General features: G+C 38.0%; 1 protein-coding gene across 1 annotated transcript in view; it reads left to right on the top strand.

Moving 5' to 3' along the window:
* Nucleotides 1-8,591: 8,591 nt before the first annotated feature.
* The window catches only part of NELL2 (neural EGFL like 2), a 344,834-nt gene continuing 328,670 nt past the window's right edge, over nucleotides 8,592-24,755 (top strand). Inside the window, 3 exon segments of the mRNA XM_021704922.2 lie at nucleotides 8,592-8,629; nucleotides 10,129-10,214; nucleotides 10,654-10,782. Coding sequence (XP_021560597.1) covers nucleotides 8,592-8,629; nucleotides 10,129-10,214; nucleotides 10,654-10,782 — 253 coding nt within the window.

Here is a 24,755-nt window from a genome sequence, read left to right on the forward strand (position 1 = left end):
CATTGACTGATGAATGGATAAAGAAGATGTGTCTATAGAAGGAAATATTACTCAGCCATCAAAAAGAATGAAATCTAGACATTTGGAACAAAGTGGATGGAACTAGAGTGTATTATGCTAAGTGAAATAAGTCAAAGAAAGACATATGTGATTTCACTCATATGTGGAATTTCAGAAACAAAACAGATGAACATAGGGGAAGGGAAGGAGAAATAAAATAAGATAAAAAACAGAGAGGGAGGCAAACCATAAAAGAGTCTTAACTACAGAGAACAAACTGAGGGTTGCTAGAGGGGAGGAAGGAGGAAAAGATGCTCTAAATGGGTGATGGGCATTAAGGAGAGCACTTGTTGGGATGAGTACTGAGTATTATATGTAAGTGATGAATCACTAAATTCTACTCCTGAAACCAATACTATACTATATTGTTAACTAATTTGAATTTAAATTAAAAAAGAAATTAATTATAACATTGTATGTTAGTTATACTGGAATTAGAATCTAAAAAAATTATCAATTATTCATTGAAATATCTGTGCCTTCATAAAAAATCAAGTATATATATATGAGTCTATCCCTATACTCTTTATAGTTTATTCATTTATTCCATTAATTTATATATCTTTCCTCATCCTAATATCATAGTCTTGATCTATAGCTTTTAGTATAGTCTTAAAGCCAGGTGGTGTGAATCCTCTAGTTTTTCTCTTTTCAATTATTTTTGGCTTTTCTATTTTCTTTGCCTTTCCATATAAATTTTAGAATCAGCTTATCAATTGCTACCAAGTGGACTACTGGGATTTTGACTGGGATTGTCTTAAATCTTTAGATCAATATGAGTATAATTGATACTGTAACATTAAATCTTCTTATCAATGAGCATGATAAATCTTTTCATCCATTTAGGTCTTTATTTTCACTCAGCAGTGTTCCATAATTCTCAGTGTTAAATCTTGTCTATAGTTAGATTTCTCTATATGCATTTTGTTTTTTAATGCTATTATAAATGGTATTGTTTTTTACTTATATTTTCAATGATTCCTTGCAACTGTATTGCATATAATTAATTACTGTATGTTGACCTTGTATTCTATAACATTGCTAAACTCACCTACTAGTTTTATGGGTTTTTCAAAGATGCTTTGGGAATTTTTAAATGTAGATGACCAAATTGTCTAGGAAAAAAATTATCTCTTCATTTCCAACCTGAGTGGTTTTTACTTCTTTTTCTTGGCTCATTTCATTGATTGGAAACTCCTGTAGTGTTTCCTTGTTAGTGCAGAGTCTTTTTAAGTGTCCGTTATTAAATTGAGCAAGTTACCTTCTGTTTTTACTTCACAGTGAGTTATTTATTTTATCATCAATAGTTGAATTTTATCTAATGCCTTTCTTGTATCAATTAATATGATCATGTAATTTATCTTTTTTAGATTGTAAAGTGGTAGATTACATTGATTTTTTTTTAAAGATTTTATTTATTTGACAGAGAGAGACACAGCGAGAGAGGGAACACAAGCACGGGGAGTGGGAGAGGGAGAAGCAGGCTTCCCGCCGAGCAGGGAGCCCAATGTGGGGCTCGATTCCAGAACGCTGGGATCATGACCTGAGCCGAAGGCAGCCGCTTAATGACTGAGCCACCCAGGCACCCACATTGATTGATTTTTAAAATGTTGAATCAACTGTACATTCCTGGGATGGACCCTACTTTGTCATTGTTTGTTATTCTTTTTATATATTGTTGGATTTGATTTACTAATATTTTTTCGAGGATTTTGCATGTATGTTCAAAAGACACATGTTGTGTCTATGTTCTAGTTTTCTTTTTTGTTTGTTTTTCATTGTCTTTTGTCTGGTTTTGATATGAGTAATGATAGTCTTACAAAAAGAAACGGGAGTTGTTCCCTCCTCTTCTGTTTTCTGGAAGATTTGTGTATACTTGATGTTATTTTTTCTTTAAATGTTTGGTGGAATTTGGTATTGAAATTATCTGGGACTAGAGATTTCCACTGATTATAAGAGAGCAATGTAAGAAGTTTCTAAATATAACTGTGGATTTGTCAGTTGCTTCCTTCAGTTCTGTCACCATTTCTCTAAGGCAAATGCTTCATGTATTTTGAAGCTTTGCAATTATGTGCAGACACACAGGATTGTTATGTCTTCTTTGTGAATTGATCCTTTTAATATTATGTAATGTACCTCTTTTTCCCTGGTAATTTTCTTTGCTCTAAAGTTTACTTTTTTTGATATTAATATAACCATTCTAACTTTCTTTTGATTCATGTTTGCATAGTATATTTTTTCCTAATTATTTTACCTTAAGTTTACCACATTATATTTGAAGTGAGCTTTTTAACAGCATATAGTTAGGTTATATTTTTTGAGTCCATTCTGACAATATTGGTCTTTTCATTATTGTGTTTAGACCACTTTCACTTAATGCCATTGATATGTTTGGATTTTGGTTTACCATTTTATTATTTCTTTTGTCTCTATTCCTTCTATTTCTCTCTTAACCCTTTCCTTCCTCTTTCAAGTTATTTGAATATTTTTTAGTATTCTATTTTATCTATTGTATCTTTAACTATATCTTTGTATAGCTTTTAAAATTGGTGCTCTAGAGAATAAAATACACATACTTAACTGTTCACTGTCTACTTAGAGTTCATATGTTACCACTTCAATTAGAATATAGAAAATTTATTACCATATTGGTTTGTTTATCCTCATCTCTTTATGTTGTGGTTGTTTTATGTGTTAATATACATGCTTTTAAACCCATTTAGACAATTTAAAATATTTCTTTCAGTCCCTATGATAGCCAGAAGAATGGCTCTTCAAGATGTTCACACCCTAATCCCCAGAATCTGTGAATATGTTCCCTTACATGACAAAAGAACTTTGTACAAGTAATTAAAGTTAAGGGCCTTTGTGGAGGTCCTAGATTATCCTAGATTATCCAGATGACCTCAGTGTCATCATGTAAGTGCTTAAAAGCTGAGGACCTTTCCAAACTGTAGTCAGAGAAACAGAGAATGCACTGTCAGAAGGACTTAGAGTGCTGTTGTTGGCTTTGAAGATAGAAGGGGGCAATGAGCCAGGGAATGCAGACACTCTCTAGAAGTTGAAAAAGGGTTTTCCCAGAGCCTTCAGAAAGGAATATAACCTTATTGACACTTTGAGCTTAGCCTGATGAGATCATGTCTGATTTATGACCTACAGAACTGTAAGATCATACATTTGTGTTATTTTAAGCTGCTAAGTTTGTGGTAATTTGTTATACCAACAACAGAAAACTAATACAAGCATCAAACATATTTTACAGGACTCAAGAGAAGAATAGTCTATTATGTTTATCCAGATATTTACCATCTCTGCTGCTATTTCTTCATTCCTGATATGCTAGTTGTCTTTCTTCTTTTGTTTGAAGAACTCCTGTAGCAGTTCTTTCAAAGTAGGTCTGCTGATAACCAGTTCTTTTAGATTTTCTTCATAAGAATATTTTTCCTTCATCTTTATTTCTGAAGGATATTTTCACCAGATACAGAATTCCAGAATGACAGTATTCTTTGAGCACTTTTAAAAATGTTGTTCCCCTCCATCTGGCCTTTGTGGTTTCTGATAAGTCTGGATTCATTCAAATTGTTGCTTCCCTATAAATAAAGTGTCATTTTTCTCTGGTTGCTTTCAATATTTTTTTCTTTGTGATAACTTTCTTTTTTATTGTTTTCAGCAGTTTGATTATGATATGGCTGGTCATGGATTCCTTTGAATTTATCCTCTTTGGGATTTACTGAACTCCTTGAAACCATAAGTTTATGTCTTTTGACAAATTCAAGAAGTCGTAAGGCATTCTATTTTTTTGAATTTTTGCTTAAAGTTTTAGTTAACATACAGTGCAATATTGGTTTCAGGAGTAGAATTCAGTGATTCATCACTTACATACAATACCCAGTGTTCAAGTGCCCTCTTTAATATCTATTACCCATCTAACCCATCCCCACCCACCTCCCTCCATCAACCCTCAGTTTGTTCCCTATCATTAAGAGTCTCTTATGGCTTGTTTCCCTCTCTCCTTTTTTAATTTTCACCCTTCCCATATGTTCATCTGTTTTCTTCTTAAATTCCACATATGAGTGAAATCGTAAGGTATTTGTCTTTCTCTGATTGACTTATTTCACTTAGCATAATACATTCTAGCTCCATCCACATCATTGCAAATGGGAAGATTTAATTATTTTTGGGGGCTGAGTGATATTCCATTCCATTATATATATACATATAATGCCACATCTTTATCTATTCATCAGTTGATGGACATTTGAGTTCCCTCCATAGTTTGGCTATTGTTGAAAATGCTGTTAAACCTTTATTTCTTGAAATACTTTTTTTGGGGGCTGAACTCTTTTCTCTTGGGATTCTGAAGACATAGGTTCTTTTGGTTTTGTTTCACAGATTTCTGTCACTATATTAATTAAAAAAATTTTTCCCTCTGTTGTTCAGATTGGGTAATTTCAGTTGATCTATCAAATTCACTCTTTCCTCTGTCATCTCTAGTACTGAGCCCATTTTAATGAGTTTAAAATATTCAGTTATTATACTTTTCAGTTCTAAAATCTCTTATTTATTTGCTGCCACTTCTCATTTGTTTCAAGAGTATTTGCCCTTATTTATTTATTTAATTTTTTAAAGATTTTGTTTATTTATTTGAGACAGAGAGAATGAGAGAGAGAGAGCACATGAGAGGGGGGAGGGTCAGAGGGAGAAGCAGGCTCCCCGCCGAGCAGGGAGCCCGATGCGGGACTCAATCCAGGGACTCCAGGATCATGACCCGAGCCGAAGGCAGTCTCTCAACCAACTGAGCCACCCAGGCGCCCTGCCCTTATTTTTTTGGAGCATTTTTATAATAGTTTCTTTAATATCATCTAAAAATAATTCCAATGTCTGTCATCTTGGCATCAGTGTTTGTTGATTGTATTTTTCTCATGTAAATTGAAGTTTTCCTGGTTTTTCATATGCCAAATAATTTCAGATTATATCCTGAACATTTTAATATTATAAGACTCCGAATTTTGTTAAGTACTATGGAGAATGTCTTTTTTTTTTTTTTTTTTTTAAGCAGGCAAGTGACTCAACTGGATTTAGACTGCAAATTCAGATTTTGACTAGCCTTTTTTTCGGTGTGGTTTCAAAGACTTTGTGTTATGCTCAGATTTATCCTATGTGTGTACCACTCAGAGGCAATCTGACTCCAGTGATTTATTCTTAGAAGTACTTGCTGCCAGTATGATCATATTTCAAACTCTGGTCTTCTTTCTCAATTTGCCTGCTGCTATTTAATTATCAGAATCTTCAAATACTCCATGCATTCTGTCTAGATTCAATAGCTTTCAGAGGGAGAGAGAGGGTGGAGTGTACTTGTTCTATTTTACCCAGAATTAGAATCTCATATCCTTTAACTTTTGAAAGCTTTTTACTTGTTGCTTAAAATATTTCCTATAATATTGTCTGCTTCCATTCTGTCTAGTCTCTGATTTCATATCTCTAAGTAGTTGTGTGTTGGATCTCCTAATTCTAATATTCATGTTTTTTTTCATGTGTTCCATCGTCTTATCATTCTTGCCACATTCTCAGTAACATTCTCAGATCTCATTTTTTCGTCTTAAGATTTTTTTTGTCTTAAGATTTTTTGTTCGCTAATTTTCACTTCCAGTTTATCTGTTGCTTTTTATAGCCAGTGGTTTTTAAGTATTGTTTTTTTTAAACATACTTTTATTTCCAGAAGTTCTATTTGATTTTCTTTGAAATCTGCCTAATTTTTTCTCATACAATTCTGTTCTTTCATTATTTTTTTGTATTCCTTTACAAAAAATTATTAATCATTCAACATACTTATTTTGTACTTTCTATCACATTTTTGTAATATTCTGAGTTCATGAGATACTAATGCTCTTTTTCTGTGTGTGTGCCTCCTGGCTGTCTTTCATGGTACTTTATTTCAATGTTTGAATATTATTTCAATGTTATTATTATATTGTGATCTTTTCCTTATCAGAAATTTTCCTCTTAGATGCTAGAGGCTGTGGAGGGCCCCTTAATAGAAGTTTTACATTTTCTTCTTCAGGAGACTCTGGGGGGTTTATTCTGATTTCTGACTATAGAATTCATACACCAATGGGGAGTGTAATTTTGGACTGTATATCTGCAAGTGGCAAGGCTTGAGAATTGACATTTATTATAGATGACTTTATTTTCCATCTGTGGTCATGTGCATCTGGAAGGCACTTTTGTCACTTCTTAGACCAATGTACAAACTTCTTAAAGTTTCTTTTTATATACAGCATAATCCTTCAAAGCTTCCTATTTTTATCAGAGGGACCAGTAGCATCTTCATCTCTTCTGGCTTTGCTCATAATTCATTGTTTCCAGTTCTTGTGTGGATATTAAAATCCTAACCCATTGTCTTAGGGCCCCTATTAAGTCTGAAACCCTGTGTCCCACCCTCTCCCAATCATTGCATTGGCTACTCCTTTCTCCACCAATCTTCAGCTACCTTTTTTCTCATAGCATCTGAGAATTTTCTTTCTTCTTATGAATAAAAAAATATTAAACGTTTCATTTGGCTTTGTGATGTGTATATGGTAGAAGGGAATCCTCTAAGGGTCAGTAGAATCTTCCATTTTGACTGAACTTTTCATTATGTGGTTAGTATTTGCATTAGTTTTCTATGAATGCTGATCACAAAGTTAGTGGATTAAAAGAGCACAGATATATTATTTTATAGTTCTGTAGCTCACAAGTCTAAAATGGATCTCACTGGGCTAAAGTCAGGGTATTGGCAGGGTTCTGTTCCTTTCTGAAGGATGTAGGGGAGAATCCTTTTTCTTGTACTTTCTAGCTTCTCAAGGCTGCCCACCCACATGCCTTGGCTCATAGCCCTTCTATATATTTCCGTCATTGTAGGCAGCAACAGCAAAACAAATTCTTCTCATTTTATGCTACTCTAAACTTCTGTTCTGCTGTCCTCTTGCACATATAAGGACCTTTGAGATTATATTGGCCACACCCAAACAATCCAGGATAATCTCCCTATTTTAAGGTTACCTGAATAGAAATCTTAATTCCTTCCTCAACTTTAAGTCCCTTTGCCATCCATGTAAGGTAACATTCACAAGTTCTAGTGATTAGGACATGTATTTTTGGAGGGTGGGAAAGGGCATTATTATTTCTGCCACAATGACTGTAAGCAAACATTTTAACATTTTCTGAAGGAAGTTTCAGTGTATGCAGATTTAATATATAAGACAACCACAACATAAAGGGATGAGGATAAAGGGACCAGTATGTTGGTAAAGTTTCTACATTCCAATTGAAGTGGTAGCATATAAACTTTAGAGTAGATGGTGAAAAGTTAAGTATGTATATTGTATTCCTTAGAGCATCAATTTAAGAAACTACACAAAAGATATAATTACAAGGCATATAGATAAAATGGAATATTAAAAATACTGGCTTTTAGTGGGTGGAAACCAAGATCTATTTATCATCCTACAAAGCACAGGAAAGTCCTAACAAAGAAGTATCCAACCTCAAAATGTCCATAGCTCTAAAGCTGAGAACCTCTGCCCAGGTTGATAACCATGCCCTAGCTAATACAATGATTCACCTTTCTTACAGTTTTCCAAAGCTTTATACTTTAGTTTTATAGAAATAGCTCTCTCTCTCTGTAGTCATATTTTAATGGTTTCCATAACTTTAATTAGGTCACATAATTACAGTAGCAGGTTAAACTGCAATAATTTGGGGTATAAAATACTAGTCTTCTGGAGGGAGCTTAAGTGTGTGTCGGGGGGGGGGGCTAGAGAAAAGCTTATCAACCACCAGCTTTCAGCATGTAATATGTGAACATCAGAGAGATTGGAAAGTACTCCTGATTCTGTGATTTGATTGAGTACCTGTAGGTTAGGAGAACTTCTACATGTAAATATGTGTGTATATGTATATTTATTTTTCCTTCTTATTTTATCTTCCAGTAGAATTTTAAATAATGGGATTATTTAAAATTTATTTTATGTAACTTTTGTAGATACTTATTACAATCCAATATTTTGGATGTACGGCTATAGAAAGATCTTTAATTTTCTGATGAGTTGCTTCCTTTGAATTAATTCAATTCAGTTAGATTAATTTTATTTTGTTTTGCAAATTTAGGAAATTTCATACAACAATACTTCATTAAGTACTGTAATATTTCTTCCTTAAAGTTTACAAAATTCCAAGTGGAATTAAGTGGAAAATTTGATAAAGAGAGATATTTAAAAATTAAACGGAAGAAGTTTCCAGATTGTGACTTTTTTCCTTAAAAATTCCAAATATAAAGCTAAAAATGTCCCCCTCATCCCTTTATAGTATTATATAGTACATATGTCTCTGCTGGAGACTCAGACTCCGTTTTGGTAACTAGCTGTGTAGGATCCTGTTAGAGAATTCAGAATCTACTTGTTTGGATGGAAAGTTAAGAAACTCAATTGATCTTTGGAGCAATTAACATTTTAATCACTTTTGAAACTCTCACTTTCCACTATGGGCATTGAATGTCATTATTCAAAATTTACCTCAAAATTTTAGGGCTGTGTTGAAAAATATTATGTACAATTGACCTTAAGCATACTTTTGCCTGTTGAGAATTAGATCTTAGATGTCCTTACTGTTATGGCCCCAGCGTGAGAAGGGTGAGAAGGGTGGGTAGAGCCTGCTTGAGTGTGGTCAACAACAGGGTGGCTCTTCTGTCTTGCCCAGGCTCTGCCTTCTGCTTAATTCTCTTCTCTCTTTTTCTCTTATCCATCCATCCATCCATCCATCCATCCATCCATCCATCCATCCATCCATCCATCCATTCATCTACCTACCTATCATCTATCTCTTCTTTTCGGTGTGAGCAGGCACGCTGGCTCTGGTGCCCTATTCTCCTGCTGCGTGTGCTTGCCCTGGAGAACCCGAGCCCGATTCTTCGCGTTGTTTGGCAGGGGGCGCGCGAGGTCCCGGAGCTGTCCAGCAGTTCCAGGATAAGTTCTCCCCTGCGCGCTCCGCGCTAGGGAAGCTCTCCAGCGCCCCGCCCCGGGCACGGAACCTCTCCCCCAGGGCTGCCAGGGCTTCCCAGGCTCGCCACCCGCCTCTGCCAGTCTCTTTCTACTTCGTCCAGCCCCACCTCGAGAGTCTAGCTTGCTTTGGCAGCGCTTCTCCGCATGCCCCGGAGAGGGAGTTCCTTTTCCAGTCTCCGGGGCTGCTTCGGAGCCCAGTGCACGATTGTACACCGGCTTCCCTCCTTTGCCTAAAGGGCGGCCGAGCGCGTCTCCTAGCCTCGCCTTCTGCGACTGGGTGGTCCTTTTTCTCCGTCCGTCTTTCAAGACACGCGCCCGAAATCGAGGGGTGAGAGCAAAGACCGCCCATCAACTTAGCATCTTGAATTTAGACCTTTCCCAAAAGAAGGTTGGCGTTGCCTGGGTCCGCGAGTGAGGGAGGTAGGAGGGCGCGGCTGCAGCAGCTCCGGGGTCGCCGGACGGGGCTTGGAGCCGGGGCTGGAGCCGGACGCGCAGCGCCGGGCCTCGCCCTCTGCGGTCCCTCCCTGCCCCTCCTCTCCCCGCCTCCCCGGGCCTGCCCCTCCCGCTCCGGGGGAGCCGTCTCTCCTCCGCGCGTCTCCGGCGCTCTCTCCATTGTCTCTGCCTTTACAACAGGTTCGCGCGGCGGGGGAAGACGGGCGGGTGCGGGGCCGCCCCACCCCCGGCTTTCTTGGGGCCGCCTCCCTTCCTCTGGGTGTGCGTGCCTTCGGCTGCTTTTATTCAGCTCCGGAGCTAATTCCCCGGCGGAGCAGCCCCCGAGCGTGCCCGACCCCTCCCTCTGGGCCCCCGGGCTCTGCCCGCGCTGCCGCCTCGGCTCTGCGTGTGGGAATGATGTGCGCATTGGAGGGTCTAAGTTCTTCACGTGCCTGGGGGGTCTTCCCATTTTTTTCTTAGGAAACCAAATCGTATTAATCCCACTAATCAGTAAATGCGAGGCAGCGGCAGAAGGCACAAACGCTATTTTGCCGCTTGATTCCGAGAACCTTTTCGATTTTTATTTTTATTTTTAAAGAGGGAGACGATGGACTGAGCAGATCCACACCATGGAGTCTCGGGTCTTACTGAGAACAGTCTGTTTGATCTTCGGTCTCGGAGCAGGTGAGTGGCCCAGAGCTGGGGCGGGGGGAATGGATGGCCCTCGCCTCGGGGCAGCCGGACTGACTGGGGACGCCTTGCTTTTCCTCCACCCGAAGTAGGTCTGGAGTGGGAAGCTTGGAGTCGCGGGCGGGTCTGGATTTGGATTTTTCTGAAGCTTGCCTTGGTGATGTCAGGGCCGGTCACACTCCTAGTCCAGGGTCTAAGGGCCGAGGGGGAACTTTGCACTGAGAGGGGTTTAAAGTAGGTCAGGGAAATGGGACTGGGTGCTCCGCTATTTAAAGCTTGGCTGCTGATCTCAGGTAAGGCTCTGCGCGGTGGAGGGAGTCGCCTCTCTTGTCAGTTCCCAATACTGTCTCCAAAACGCGGTTTTTTGCTGCCCTGGAGGAAGAGGCTTGTATTTTGATGGAGCTTTTTCTTTCTCCCCCACCCTCCCCACCAGTTTGGGGGCTTGGTGTGGACCCCTCCCTACAGATTGACGTCTTAACAGAGTTAGAACTTGGGGAGTCCACGACTGGAGTGCGTCAGGTCCCCGGGCTGCATAATGGGACGAAAGCCTTTCTCTTTCAAGGTATGGAGTGCGTGCCGAGTCCCCAGTGCGGTTTCAGTTCGGGTAACCCCGGAGGAGTTGGCCTCACAGCTCCTCCTAACTTCTGTATTGCCTCATGGATGGCAGTATCTGGAGCTGAGACGTGGAGGGGTTAACGTGACACCCACACACACACACACCCCTTCCACCCTTCCATCTCTTTTTAAGTGGTTTGGTTTTTCTCCCCTCCCTCCCCCTCCTCCTTACTTTGTACTCTTGCCGGTTCTAATGGATAGTTCCTTAATTACTGTACAGAAACTCCGATGGCAGATGGTTGATTTTAGAGTCTGGGGAACAATGAATTATAGCACAAACGCCTCATTTGGGTGAAATTGATTTAGGTAGAAAATAGGATAGCTTAATCTTAGTTAAGACACGGCTCTCTGAAAGTTTCAGGTACAATGGTGCCTGGTTGGGAGGAATTTCTTTATGTGGGGTAGCTTTCTGGAAAAATGAATACCTCTCAATAGTTTGATCTACTGTATATCACAAACGTACTATATTTGAAACGACTCCTCATTGAAAGATCATGATTCTACTCCATCAATGCCAAGAGAAAGAGAATAATATTCTCTTAAATATTATTTTGAAATCTTTCAAATAAATTTTAATTCAAAGGTATATCTTGTATCACCATTAATCGTATACTTAATATTATAGAACTTTTTTTTTAAATCAGTGGGTGTTGGCCATGCATAAATGTCTACATTTTAATTTATATTTAAATGTGTAGTCAGAAGCAAATTCCAATGCATCAAGCCATCACCTTGATTTACCAAAGCTTTTGAATATTGTTTGGTTTGTGGAAAGATGGAACATGAAATTCTAAAAGGTGGCTAAATACATACAGAAAGATTCATTTCACATATGGTGAAGTATAGATGAAAGCAAAAGAGAAATGAAGTTTGGTTTAACATATCTAATGGACTGACTGAAGCATCTCCCCAGCCATCCAGATTTTTCTTTTGTGATTTTGGTACCATGGGTTCAAGAGAAGTGCAACTCATAATTACTGAAGAGTTGGATATGCAAAATAAAACCACTTAAGCAAATCTGCCACCAAGATACAGACATAAAATAAAACTTGAATGTCTCTGTAGTGGTGTTGTTGCCTGATATAACCAGTATGTGTCACCATGGACAGTAACACTAAAGCTTACAATAAGAAAAGGAGGAAATTGACATGTGTTGCATTTATTTAAAACAAGTTTACTCTTCTAAAAAATTAAAATGTAATTTTCTGTTTTAATTATGGTGAGCCCACTAAATGTTTTTATTGTAACAAATATTTGTGATAATATTTTATTTACCTACAGGTCTTTTTTGGGGAGGGTTGGGGATGCAGCTTAGATTTTGAATCCCTTAAAAACAATGACTAAATTTAATAAAGGAAATAAGACCAGAGTGTCAGCAAAATTCACAAAGTAGAATAGAAGTGTCATTAGGGTTAAGCTTCTGTTTTTTCTTTCTTTCTTCTTCTTTTTTAAAATCTCTGATTTTCAATCCCTGTGAACTGGAAGCAAAGTTATCTCAGGTCTGCTAATTTGAGTAACTGGAAAGCTTTACAGAAGCTAAAGCTCCTAATAAACAAATGGTGTTGAAGTGCCCTTAAAATTTCCAAAGGTCCTTTAAATTATACTAGTGTTCTTCTTAGGTTCTTCTTAGTTTCCTCTGAAGAGTATCTGAGCTGTCACAACTAGAAACCCTCAGGACTTTGCATTTTGTGGTCTCATGCTAGACAGACAATTTCTAGGAAATAGTCTAAGGCACTAATATCTTTTCCTGGTTAAGTTTTTTAAAGGAATGTTAAGTATTCATCTTTATTTAAATTGCCAGTTCTTCAAGGTAGGCATTGTGTTGCAAATGAATTGTCCATTGTAACTACATATCAGGGCACATAGATGAATTGTTTTTATGTCCTTGTTGGTACCAAGCCCTACACTTAGAGTGAATGCCTAACAAATATAGTTTTTGAGATTTGAAGATGTAAAATTTCATTTCCTGCCAAATTATGAACCTTATTATTTCATATAGCCAGTCACTCAGCAAATATTTGCTACCTGCTGTGTTCTCAGTAAGCATATATTACTGATCTATTGATTATGCTGTAATAACTTCTCTTATTCTAAGACTAAGGTTATGAATTGACAACAGGTGGATCTTTGGCTCTGTCTGGTAGTTTTGCATTACCTCTTAAAAAGTCAGTTCTGACTCCTACTGCTTCTCTGGGATTCCATGGGTTCTAGAGAGACAGGCTCTGGAGATTTTATGGATTTGATTTATGGTGAATTCAGAGTGCTGCAGATATTTTTGTATAGTGTGTAAGATGTCATAGTAGGATAGTAACAAATTTCAAAACCTGTGAGATGCTCTCAGATTTCATATAAACCTATCAGATAAGTTACTTTGTGCTATCAGATATGTTCTATATAGATGGAAGAGATTTTGAACCAGGAAATTTCTTCTGCAGTGCTATAACCATCTTCTTTTGTTTCTTAGCTTTAAAATAAAGAAATCTCAGCATATGATTTCCCAGTGATTTTTGCTCATTTAATATTGCTTCTCCTTTTGGCTACTTCATTATTCTCTTTAGTGGTATTTAAGATGCTTACCATTCATTACTTTTTGAAACTATAAATTTTTGTAAATTATTGTGCAATATGAACCGATTAATTAGTAATTATATTTTATTATATATGTATAATGAAAGCAAATGGAAATATATTTCAAAGTCATACCTGGTTTTTATCATAATAGTAACTATAGTATCACTAAAATTGTTTTGTTGTTGTTGAAATTTGATTTGTAGCTGCATTGGAAATTGAAGTAAGAAGATGCTAAATTAGATCATCCTTTAATAAATGTGGCTTTTTATCTGTGCCAATTATAATCATTTTCAAAAGGAAAAAGTATCCAGGCAACAGTTTGGAATCTACATCAAAATCTTCTAAGTATTTCTAGCAGCAGTCTGACTCATAGCCACAAAAATACACTTACATTTTAAAAAAATAGAGGACTGAATGCTGACAATGAAAAAGACCTACAAAGGCTCCTAAAGAGTTCTGAAATTTTAAGGATTATGCAATTATAAATAGAATCCTACCTACCTTGGTTAAAGTCTAGGAGGTATTTGTAAAGACAATGTTCATAATAATCTTTCTTCTCTATACATGAGAGACCAAGAATGAACACATAAGAAGCACAGTTCTGGGACTTTCTAGCAACGTTAACATGATTTTTAGATCTTTGGTTTTAACAATTTGTCTGGCCAGATTCCCAAAGTTGATAGTTTCATCTGTTGGTTTAATAAAATTTCTTCTAAGGTATTCACAGATTTTATAATGCCATTAATCCCCACAAGAGAAGTAGATAAAATCAAAGCGTATTTTTTTCCTGAGTTGGTAATTTGAAAACAAGTTCAGTAGCTATTTTTAAGGAACTTTAAGATTTAAAGATTTTATTTTTTTAAAGATTTTATTTATTTATTTATTTATTTGAGAGAGAGAGTGAGAGAGAGAGAAGGAGCAGGGGGAGGGGCAGAGGGAGAGGGAGAAGCAGACTCCCCGCTGAGCAGGGAGCCCAACGTGGGGCTCGATCTGGAACTCCGGGACTCCGGGACTCCGGGATCATGACCTGAGCCGAAGGCAGATTAACCGATTGAGCCACCCAGGCGCCCCAAGATTTAAAGATTTTAAAGGAAGGGGTGCCTGGGTGGCTCAGTTGGTTAAGCATCTGACTGGTGATTTCGGCTCAGGTCATGATCTCATAGTTCCTGAGATGGAGTCCTGCAATGGACTCTGCCCTCAGTGGGGAGTCTGCTTGAGAGTCTATCTCTCCCTCTGCCCTCCCACCAACCCCACTCATGGTCTCTTTCTCTCTCTCTCAAATAAATAAAATCTTTAAAAAAAAAAGATTTTAAAGGGAAAAAATGTCCATAAGTCTACTCATGTCAGTGTTTAAAAATAGGACTGAAATTGGGCGTTTGGTGGTGGGCCATTGACTTTAGTAGGTAAAGGTAACTGCATTAAGGAAAGTGAGGTTAGGCTGCAATGAGTATTTGTCAATATGATGGTCAGTGAACATCTGTGTTCTTAGGGACGATGGTCATTGGTGCCCCGATAGAATAGAAGTACACAGTGACAGAGATGTGCTTAGAAACCAGATAGACCCAGTGGAATCTCATTAGTTGTTTTACTGTGGTGAAGTTACTCAATTTCTCTGAACTTCAGTACTCTCAATTATAAAATTAATACTGTTTTGAGGCCTAACAGAGACATGTTCATTCATTCAAGTACATTTTTGCTGTGCAATTCTGTTCTGCTAGGTATTAGGTATATAACAAAGGAATAAGTTAGAACTTTACTTTCAGAGTGTCTTAAAAACAGTCATTAAACAATTACACAGATAATAATTTAATCACCATTAAGATAAATGCTATGAGGAAAAACAAAGAATGCAATGGGAAATCTATACTCTAGGGAACCCCAGGGTCAGGGAGACTGTCTTTGAAGAAGAGTCATTGGAGCTGAAAGCTGAAGGATAGTAAGAGTAGTCTGAAGAAGAGGGGCTATGAGGATTCAAAGAGGGGAGAATCAGAGAGACAAAAGAAACAGCGTGAGCAAAGATCCCGAGCCAGGAATGAGCATTGTGCTTTTGACAAAATGGAAGAAACTCCACTTAGTGGAAACAGAGGGTTTTGATATGAAATGACACAGATGAGGAGAGCAAGGACCAGATTACACAGTGGGCCATTTTAATAGAAGAGAATTGAAAATTTATCATTATACAAAGATATATTGTAGTAGGCAGAATAATGATCCCTCAAAGATGTTCTTGTCCTAATCCTAGGGACCTGAGCCTATGTTATGTTACCTGTCAAGGGGGAACTAAGATTGTCCATAAAATTGAGGTTGCTAATCAACTGACCTTCAGGTAAGAAATATCTTCTGGATTATATGGGCCGGCCCCATGTAAGCACAAAGGTCCTTTAGATCTGGAAGAGGGAGGTAGAAGAGTCAGTGTCAGTGATGCAACGAGAGAATGACTAGACCTGCCTTTGCTGGATTTGAAGATAAAAGTCAGCCATGAGCCAAGGCATGGGGGCAGTCTTGCAAAGGTGAAAAAAGGCAAGAAAATGGATTTTCCCTAAGAGTGTCCAGCACTGCTGACACTTGATTTTTACCCAGTTCTGACCTCCAGAACTGTGAGATAATAAACTGTGTTGACTTAAGCCCCTAAGTTTGTGGTGATTTGTTAGAGTGGCAATAGGAAACGAATACAGATTTTGATACATGGTGGAGGCTGCTGTAAGAAATACCTAAAGATATGGAAGTGGCTTTGGAATTGGGAAATGGGCAGAGACTGGAAAACTTTTGAAAAGCATGATAGGAAAAGCCTAGATTGCCTTGAATAGACTGTTAGAGATATGGATGATGGCCGTTCTACTAGTGAGGACTCAGAAGAAAATGAAGAGTAGGGTAGAGAAAACGAAATCTCCTTAGAGAATAACTAAATTGTCACGAACAGGCTGTTGGTAAAAATGCAGACATTAAAGACACTGCCAGTGGGGGCTTAGATAGAAATCAGGAATATGTTATTGCAAACTGGAGACAAGGGATCCTTGTTATGCAGTGGCAGAAAACTTAGCTAAATTGTGTCCTGCAGTTCTGTGGAAAGTAAAGCTTATAAAACATGAACTTGGGTATTTAGCTGAGGGGATTTGTGTACATAGTGTTGAAGGTGCAGCTTGGGTTTTTCTTGCTGCTTCTTCCAGTAAAAAAGGAGAGGAGAGAGGCAGATTGAGGGAAGAACTATTAAGCAAAATGAAACCAGAACTTGATAGTTGAGAAATTCTCAGTCTCCCAGATTGCAAATGATGCTAAAGTTAGGAGATTCATTGTCAGAAATGCCTGCTCTGGGGAAAGCCAATGGTCTGGCTAGAAAACCTTTTGGGAGGGCCTCAGAAGTAAGGTCAGAGTATTCAGTTACATAGAGGGCACTTTGAAGAAATTGAACATGTAACTCATGGATTCCTTCAGACATCTCAGCAGAGCCAGTTAAAGAGATGGATTTATCCAGGAAATATCTGTGGAGTAGCCTCTTGTTTAATGGAATAAATGGCCATGCACATATGGGAGATCTGTATGGTTCCTGAGAATATTATACCAGCAAAAATACATTGGGCTGGGCCTGAAAAGGGAAGTGAGAGGATGTAATGAAAGAAGGTTGTTGGATCCCAACAATTCTACAAGCAAAAAACAGGCTGATTAATCTACTTAGCTGCAAACATGTACCACCTTTCATGAAAAAATAAGGTTGACTAAGAGGGGAGAACTGAGAGCCCGGAAGGCAGAGCTGAGATCCTAAAGGGTGGAGCCAAGGACCACAGAACATTATTCCCACACTTTGAAATCAAATGCAGTTTGCCTAGATGGATCTCCAAAGTTGCATGGGTCTGATGTCTAATTTTTTTAACTTATTTTTTCTCTCCTTTTGAATGGGAATGTCTATAATTGTTATACCATGTCTATTGTACCATCAAATTTGGGGAGCAGATATCTTGTTTCTTGAGTTTCACAGGTTCACAGATGGAGAGGAATTGGGCCTCAGGATGGATTATACCCAAGGACTCATTTGTACCTCATTTAGATGATGACATTTGGGACTTTTGAATTGATAAGATTTAGACCAGATCTTATTTTATTTTATTTTTTAAAATATTTTGTTTATTTGAGAGGGAGAGAGCAGAAGGCAAGAGAGAGAGAGCATGAGCTGGGGTGAGGGGCAGAGGGAGAAGGACAAGCAGACTCCCTGCCAAGCAGGGAGCCCGATGTGGGGCTCAACCCCAGGACCCTGGGATCATGACCTGAGCCGAAGGCAGACGCTTCACTGACAGAGCCACCCAGGCTTCCTGAGACCAGATTTTAAACCATGAGTTGATACTCTACTGAGTTGAGACTTTTGGATAGGGTGAATGTATTTTCCATGTGGGCTGGATGTGAATCTTTGGGTATGAAAGACAGGCTGTGGTAAGCTGAATAATGATCTCTCAACCATCCACATACTAAATCCTCAGAACCTGTAAATATATTATGTCACTTGGTAAGGGGGAGATTAAGATTGCAGAAGTAATTAAGGTTGCTAATCAGCTGTCTTCAATAATGGAGATTATCCTGGATTATCTGAGTAGGTCCCATGGAATCATAAGGTTACCTTAAATATGGAGGAGGGAAGTAGAAGCATCAGTGTCAGTGTGGTGCATTGTGAGAAAGACTTGATTGGTCATTGGTCATTGCTGACTTTGAAGTTGGAAGGTGGTCATGAGCCAAGGAATGTGGGCAGCCCATAGAAGCTCTAACAAAGGAAGAAAATGGATTTTTCCCCTAGAACCTCCTGGAGAAACACAGCCCTGCAAACACCTTGAATTTAGCCTAGTGAAATTCATTTTGGACTTCTGACCTCTGGAAATGTGAGATAATAAATTTATGTTGATTCAGTCATTAAAGTGATATGTTACAGCCACCATAGGAAGCTAATATATATGTTAAACATTAAGATCCATTTATTTTGTAACTGAATTAAACTTACTCTTGAGCCCTCTCTCAACTATGCACGAGAGTGTGTTTGTAGGGTTGTTGGAAACTTGATCTAGCCAGTTAAAATTGTTAGTCATTTGTGACTTAAAATAGTTTCTTTCGTGTAAGGTCAGAGTCTTCATACTAAATGCTGAGTCTTTAAGAAATTCTCTCCATCATTTAGCTATGAGATCATTCTGAGAGCAAACAGCAAAATCAAGTGTTGGGCTTTTTGATTGTATTTATTTTTCAAAAAATATACCTTTCCTCTCCCAAAAGGTTAATGCAAAGGTGAAGGGGGAAAATTAGCATGAATATTTTAAAAGTAGAATGGATAGCACTCAGCATGGTGTTTGGCACCCAGTGAGTGTGGTAGTCCTAATTATGGGCAGGGGCAAGCATAACCGGAAGTCTCTTACTGAAAGTGCCAGGGCTCTGTGGGATGTCAACTAGGTTTGCTTTGGGAGAAGCAGGAGCAATCTTGACAGGCTCTGACAAGTGGATGACTTTGAATGTCATGGCTGAGGCACACCCAGGTGACAGCTAAAGTCAAGAGCCTCCACCTTTCTTTGGCTTTATTTCATCTCCTACTGGCTCCTTGTCCTCATGTTGGTTCCAGACTCCAGTCTTGCAGACTCTAGCCTCTTTCCCGTTCTTATTATTATCTGTCTATAATTCAATATCTGCTAACTGATAACTTAGGTATTAGACATTAAGGCCTTACAGTGTGATATGTCTCCTGTTGATTTTACTTCAGTTCAATTAAATTTTTTTTATTGCAGTGCTTCTTTGTCTAAGGATGGGACACACAGTATAATGGAGGAAGGAAAATGTTTACATAAATTATTACTGGAGGTAAAGCAAGAACTGAAATTTAGTTGTACATAGTGAAAAAGAAAATTGGGGACTTTATCTTAAAGGAGGAAGGTAAAAACTATGAAAATTATATGTCCTAGTATATATATGACAAAGTGGAGGTAATCATTTAACTCTGGGTTAATTATAGGAACAAGTAGAGTAAAATCAAGTGTTGATTGTTTGTGTGTGTGTGTGTGTGTATTTGTTTTTATAAAAACATGTGAGGACTCTCTCTTTACCCTTTTAATGCAAAACCATTATGTTTTGAGATATTTGTCATAATGGTACAATTTTTATTTTTCATTTTTAAAATTTAGCTACCCGTGTCAGACCATCATAAATTAGTGCCTTTGTGTGTCATTGGAACATTTTTCTTACATGGTTTTTATCAACTTTGTGAAAATTTTCATCTTTTGCTAGCTAGGTTCCAGTTAGCATTGACATTCTAGAGGTAGATGTATGTGCAAACTCATTTTATCAAGCAAACAGTTTATTAGTGGATATTTTTGTTATGATGACTTGTGTTTCACCACATAAACTCAGTTGTTGAAACTCAGCTATGGGCCATTGTAACTGAGAAGAGCTAGGGAGGGAGCGGGTGGGAAGAAAAGTGGAGCATGACTCTTCCCTTTCCCATTTGGCCCGCTGCCAGCCACTAGGCACTTGGACAAGGGTTCGTCGAGTTGTTCTTGATGGCACTTCTGCTGACATTGTTCATTCTGGGAGAGGGATGGGGAACCCAGGCAACCACATGTCTTTCCCTACAAAGGGGAGGTTTGCTCTGAAAGGTCACACTCTACTGGCCTGGACATAGGGAAGAAGTGGTGGAGGTAACTCTAGGTACATAGTGATATGTAGTAGTAGTTAGGCCCATGGGTTCCAGAGCTGGACATGTTGAGTTTGAACACCCTGTTCACTAGTTGCGTGACCTGGACCTCGTTACTTAACTGACCTCTGAGATAAAAACAGTACTACTTCTTAGAGCTGATGTGTAGATTATATGAATGAAACTGTGCCTGACATTTACCAAACATTTAATATATGTTAAATATTTTTTCGATTTTGGAATTAGCTTAGCAGCAAGTCATGCTCCTTGGATTTTTTTTTTTGTAGGGGCTTCCAGGTGGAAATGCTGGATTTTGGGAGTGAGCTGAGGTGAGATGACTTTCACGTGAGGCAGAGAGGACAGGCAAAGGTCAAATGGAGAGGGGGAGAAACTGGCTCTGAAGCATCTTCTGTTCTATTTTTGCTGTTTTGGCTATACTGGGTAGAAGAGAATATGCAGATTTGGGTAGAGAGGGATGAGAACAAATGACAGATGTGGAGAGGAAGGAGTATAATTTGCCCTATACCACTGTTCAGAAGTGAGGGGACCATAGAGAGAACCAACATAGCATGAGCTCATAGCATGAGCTCGTCTAGAGGCTCATTCATAGCATGAGCTCCTCTACAGACACAGAACACACGTTACTTTCTAAGCATATTAAAAGTTTAGCTTAGTTTTTTAGTCATGGGGAGAAGTGTTAGGAGTACTGACAAACAAACGATGCAGTTGCTTCACTTGGCTCTGGTTAGGGTAAGCTTGGCCTTCCTTGGCAAGATACCAGTTTGATCTGTTGGTGGGGATTGATGGTGAAAACTGTTGGTGGAAGATAAGATTTCATGGAGCCTGGAGTGGTGGTGTAATGTGGCCTGTGTAATGTTGACAGAACGGTTGGAGTGGTCCTGTGGATCCTTTGTGAGTTGGGGTCACTTTCTATACATTTCTGGCTACTTCTTTGGCCTTTTCTCTTGAATATCTTGTTGGCATATATTGTTTATTTCTATAGTCCAAAGGCTTTATGCCAAATTTTTATCCCAGTGGCACCTGAGACTCTAGTCTTAAGTGACTTTCTGTATTGTCTCCCTATTGAGACTGTAAGTTCCCCAGGGAAAGGATCATGCCCTATGTTTCTTCTGGCCACCAACAACTCCATACCAGTTCCTTCTCTGGTTCTTCCGGATTTTTTTTTGTGGTGAACTTTTACATATTATTCAGGACTCAGCTAAGCTGTCACTTTGGCTACAAATCCTTCCTTTGATGGAATTATTGTTTCTTCCTCTCTGCTCTCTTAGCATCCTGTATGAAAACAACCACGTCAGTGTAGTGTAGCATTTTTTTTTAACATAAAAAGTCTGACCACTTTTCTTTTCCTTGATGCTACCTCCCTGGTCCAAGCCACCACTATCTTTCAGCTGGATTACTGCAATAGCCTTTTATGTGGTCTTCCTGCTTATACTCTTGCTCCCCTATAGTGTATTCTCAACATAGTTACCAGAGTGCTCTTTTAAAACACAAGCATATCATGTTACTGCTTTGCACCATTCAGTGGTTCTTCATTTCACTCAAAAGATAAAGTACTTATTATGCCCTATAAAGACCTGCATGAACAATTCCACCCAATTACTTTTCCAGCCTAATCTGTTTGTCTCTCCCTTGCTTACTTTGCTTTAACTCCACTGGCTTCCTTGCTGTTCCTCAGTCAGGCCAGTTACTCTTCTGCCTCAGGGCCTTTGCACTGGCTATTTGCCTGAAATTCTCCTCCCCCCCCAAAGATATCTGTGTGTTTTCCCCTTTTCTTCAAATGTTTTCTCAAATATCAATTTTTTTAATGAAGCTACTCTTACCACTGAGTAAAATTTCAGCTAGTCCTCTACCCCACAAGTACTGTTGATACCCCTTATTCTGATCTATTTGTTTCCATAACATTTATCATCTAATATGCTATATAATTCGCTTATATATCATTTAAATTGTTTATCATCTGTCTCTCTTGCTAGAAAATAAGCTCCATTAGGACAAGGATTTTTGAACGTTTTATTCACTGGTGCGTAACTCAAGTGTCTAGCATACAGTAAGAACTCCACAAAAATTTGTCACATGGGTATACTTATTTGGTACATGGTTTTTCTTACATGGTGAGAAAACTAGTTTGTGATCTCTTTAAAGCTTGGAACTCTGCCTTGTTTCTTCATGTAGCTTCCTGACTATCATGGTGGCACATGTAATGTGCTCAGTCAAGCATCAGTAAGTGAATATTTGTGGCATTGAATTAAGTCCGATTATTCATGGCAAATCTGATTTTTTGGTGACATTATTATGTTTTATATTTATGTAACTTATTTAAAGGAGGCGAAAGAGCTCTTCTAAATCAAAACACCTACTACTTTCTTCTCTAGTTATGGAAAAAGGTACGAGCATTGAGAGGCATGGAAAAAAATGTAGCTCTGCTTAACTTAGTGCTCTGAATTTGATCCACAAGATGGAGTGTGACACAGAGGAACCTGGACATCCTGAATGCTTGTTGACGAGAGTTTACAGTTTTAGTTTGAGGTATTGTGAATTCAACATTTAGCAGAGATTCTCATATTCATTTGAAAGTACTGAGAAACATTTCAAAGGCAAATAAGGATTAATTTGTATTATCTATGCTATAGTACTTCTCCACTACTGTAAATAAACCAAACTGGAGTATATCCAGAAGAAAGCACCCAGGGAGTTGAAAGTTTTGGAAACCATGTCAGAAAAGGAATGGTTGAAAAGAGGTTGGAAAATTTGGAATTTTTAGCCTAGAAAATAAAAGATAGTGGAGATGTGATTTTTTTTTTTAACATATTGGAAGGACAGTCATGTAGAAGAGGACTTAGATGTATTTTGTGTTGTTCTAGAGCAGTGATTCCCAAATGTAAGCTTGATGATCAATGGTTTATTGACTGCCTTGTTAAAAAAGACTCCCTGCCCTACCTACACTAAGTAAGTCCATATCTCTGAGGGTGAATCCTAGGAATCTGTATTTTATTTATTTATTTATTTATTTATTTATTTATTTATTTATTTTTAAAGATTTTATTTGTTTATTTGACACAAAGAGAGAGGGAACACAAGCAGGGGGAGTGGGAGAGGGAGAAGCGGGCTTGCCGCAGAGCAGGGAGCCCAATGCGGGGCTCGATCCCAGGACCCTGGGACCATGACCTGAGCCGAAGGCAGATGCTTAACAACTGAGTCACCCAGGTGCCCCAGGAATCTATATTTTAAAAAAGTTTCCTGTGATTCTGATGTTCAGCCAAGTTTGTGAACCATTTTCTAGAACTGAGCTGTCCTATAAATATAGTAGCTACTAGCCATGTTTGGCTATTGAGCACTTGAAATGTGCCTAGTACAAACTGTGATGCAATGTAAGTATAAAAATAAATACAGGGTTTTTAAGACAGTATAAGAAAAGAATGTAAAATATCAATATTTTTATGTTGATTATATATTGAAATAATATTTTGGATATATTGGTCAAAAATATATTATTAAAATTAAAATCACCTGCTTCAATCATTAAAATCATTCATTTTTCTATCCACCCATCCAATAAACATAGTTCTAATAATATTCAAACTAGAGATTAAATGATCTATTTCAGGGAAAATGTTTCGATGGGGCGGGAGTGGGTATTAGACTAAATGCTTTCTAAGGTCACTTTAGTTCCAACTGAAATTAAATTATTCTCTTTTCCCTTTTAATTATTCTTTTTATTGTAACCTCTGATGTCCAGAACATCTTCTTTTTCATTTTTCTGATAATCCTTAACACTCTCCTCAAAACAGTTATCTTTTAAAAAGAATCTTGGATTGTTTTGCTACTCTTATTAAAGTTTGTACTGAGAGATAGCCTGTCATTTACTACTATTCTCTGCATTGTGTATCTGTTTTATAAACATTCACTCTTAATGGTAGTGATCCACTTTATTTCTTCCATGCACTGGTGTTTAGTGTTTAATCTATTTTGCTTGTCTCTTTAAGTGGAGAATCCCCTAGGCAAGCACTCTGTCAAATTCTGTGTTCTTCCAGTCTAACTCATTGTACTGATGGACCATTAAATGTCCCAGAAAAAGTGCCAGATAGATTAAGTATTTCAGAGCAGAACATAACCTATATTTTTAGAACTTATTTAAATTTCTAGCAGTAATTGGTGACTGAACATCCTCACTATGAGTTGTGTGTGTTGACATATACTTGTAACTGAGCAGAGCTCTTTCTGGAAACTGACAGGTTGTTAAAAAGAAAATTAAAAAGGTATATAAAAATGGTTGGGGTGCTACCAATGAGATTCTGTGCTCTTGGTACCTGAATGCTGAACCTGAGTGTTTCCTGAGAATCTGTCGACTTTGGAGGAGGACATGTTGTTCACTGATGTGCTTTGGTGTGTCCTTACTACATATATTTCATCAAATTGCTAATTATACTATAGATATAGATTCATTTAAAGCATCTGAGCACTCCAGAGAGACAGTTTATTTTATGATACTATCATACATATGTTTGTTCTTCCTTCAGAGGCTGATTTTCAAAAGTTCTGTTGAAGTATAAATATTAGTGTTATTGCTTTTGTTAATACTTTCTATCCCCTGATGTTCAGAGTGAATTTATATAGGATACTTAATAGATAATTTAATTCAAACATCTTAGAGAAATACTGTGACTCTAGGCTTTATG

This window comes from Neomonachus schauinslandi, chromosome 5, assembly GCF_002201575.2.
Source record: "Neomonachus schauinslandi chromosome 5, ASM220157v2, whole genome shotgun sequence".
Taxonomy (NCBI): Eukaryota; Metazoa; Chordata; class Mammalia; order Carnivora; family Phocidae; genus Neomonachus; species Neomonachus schauinslandi.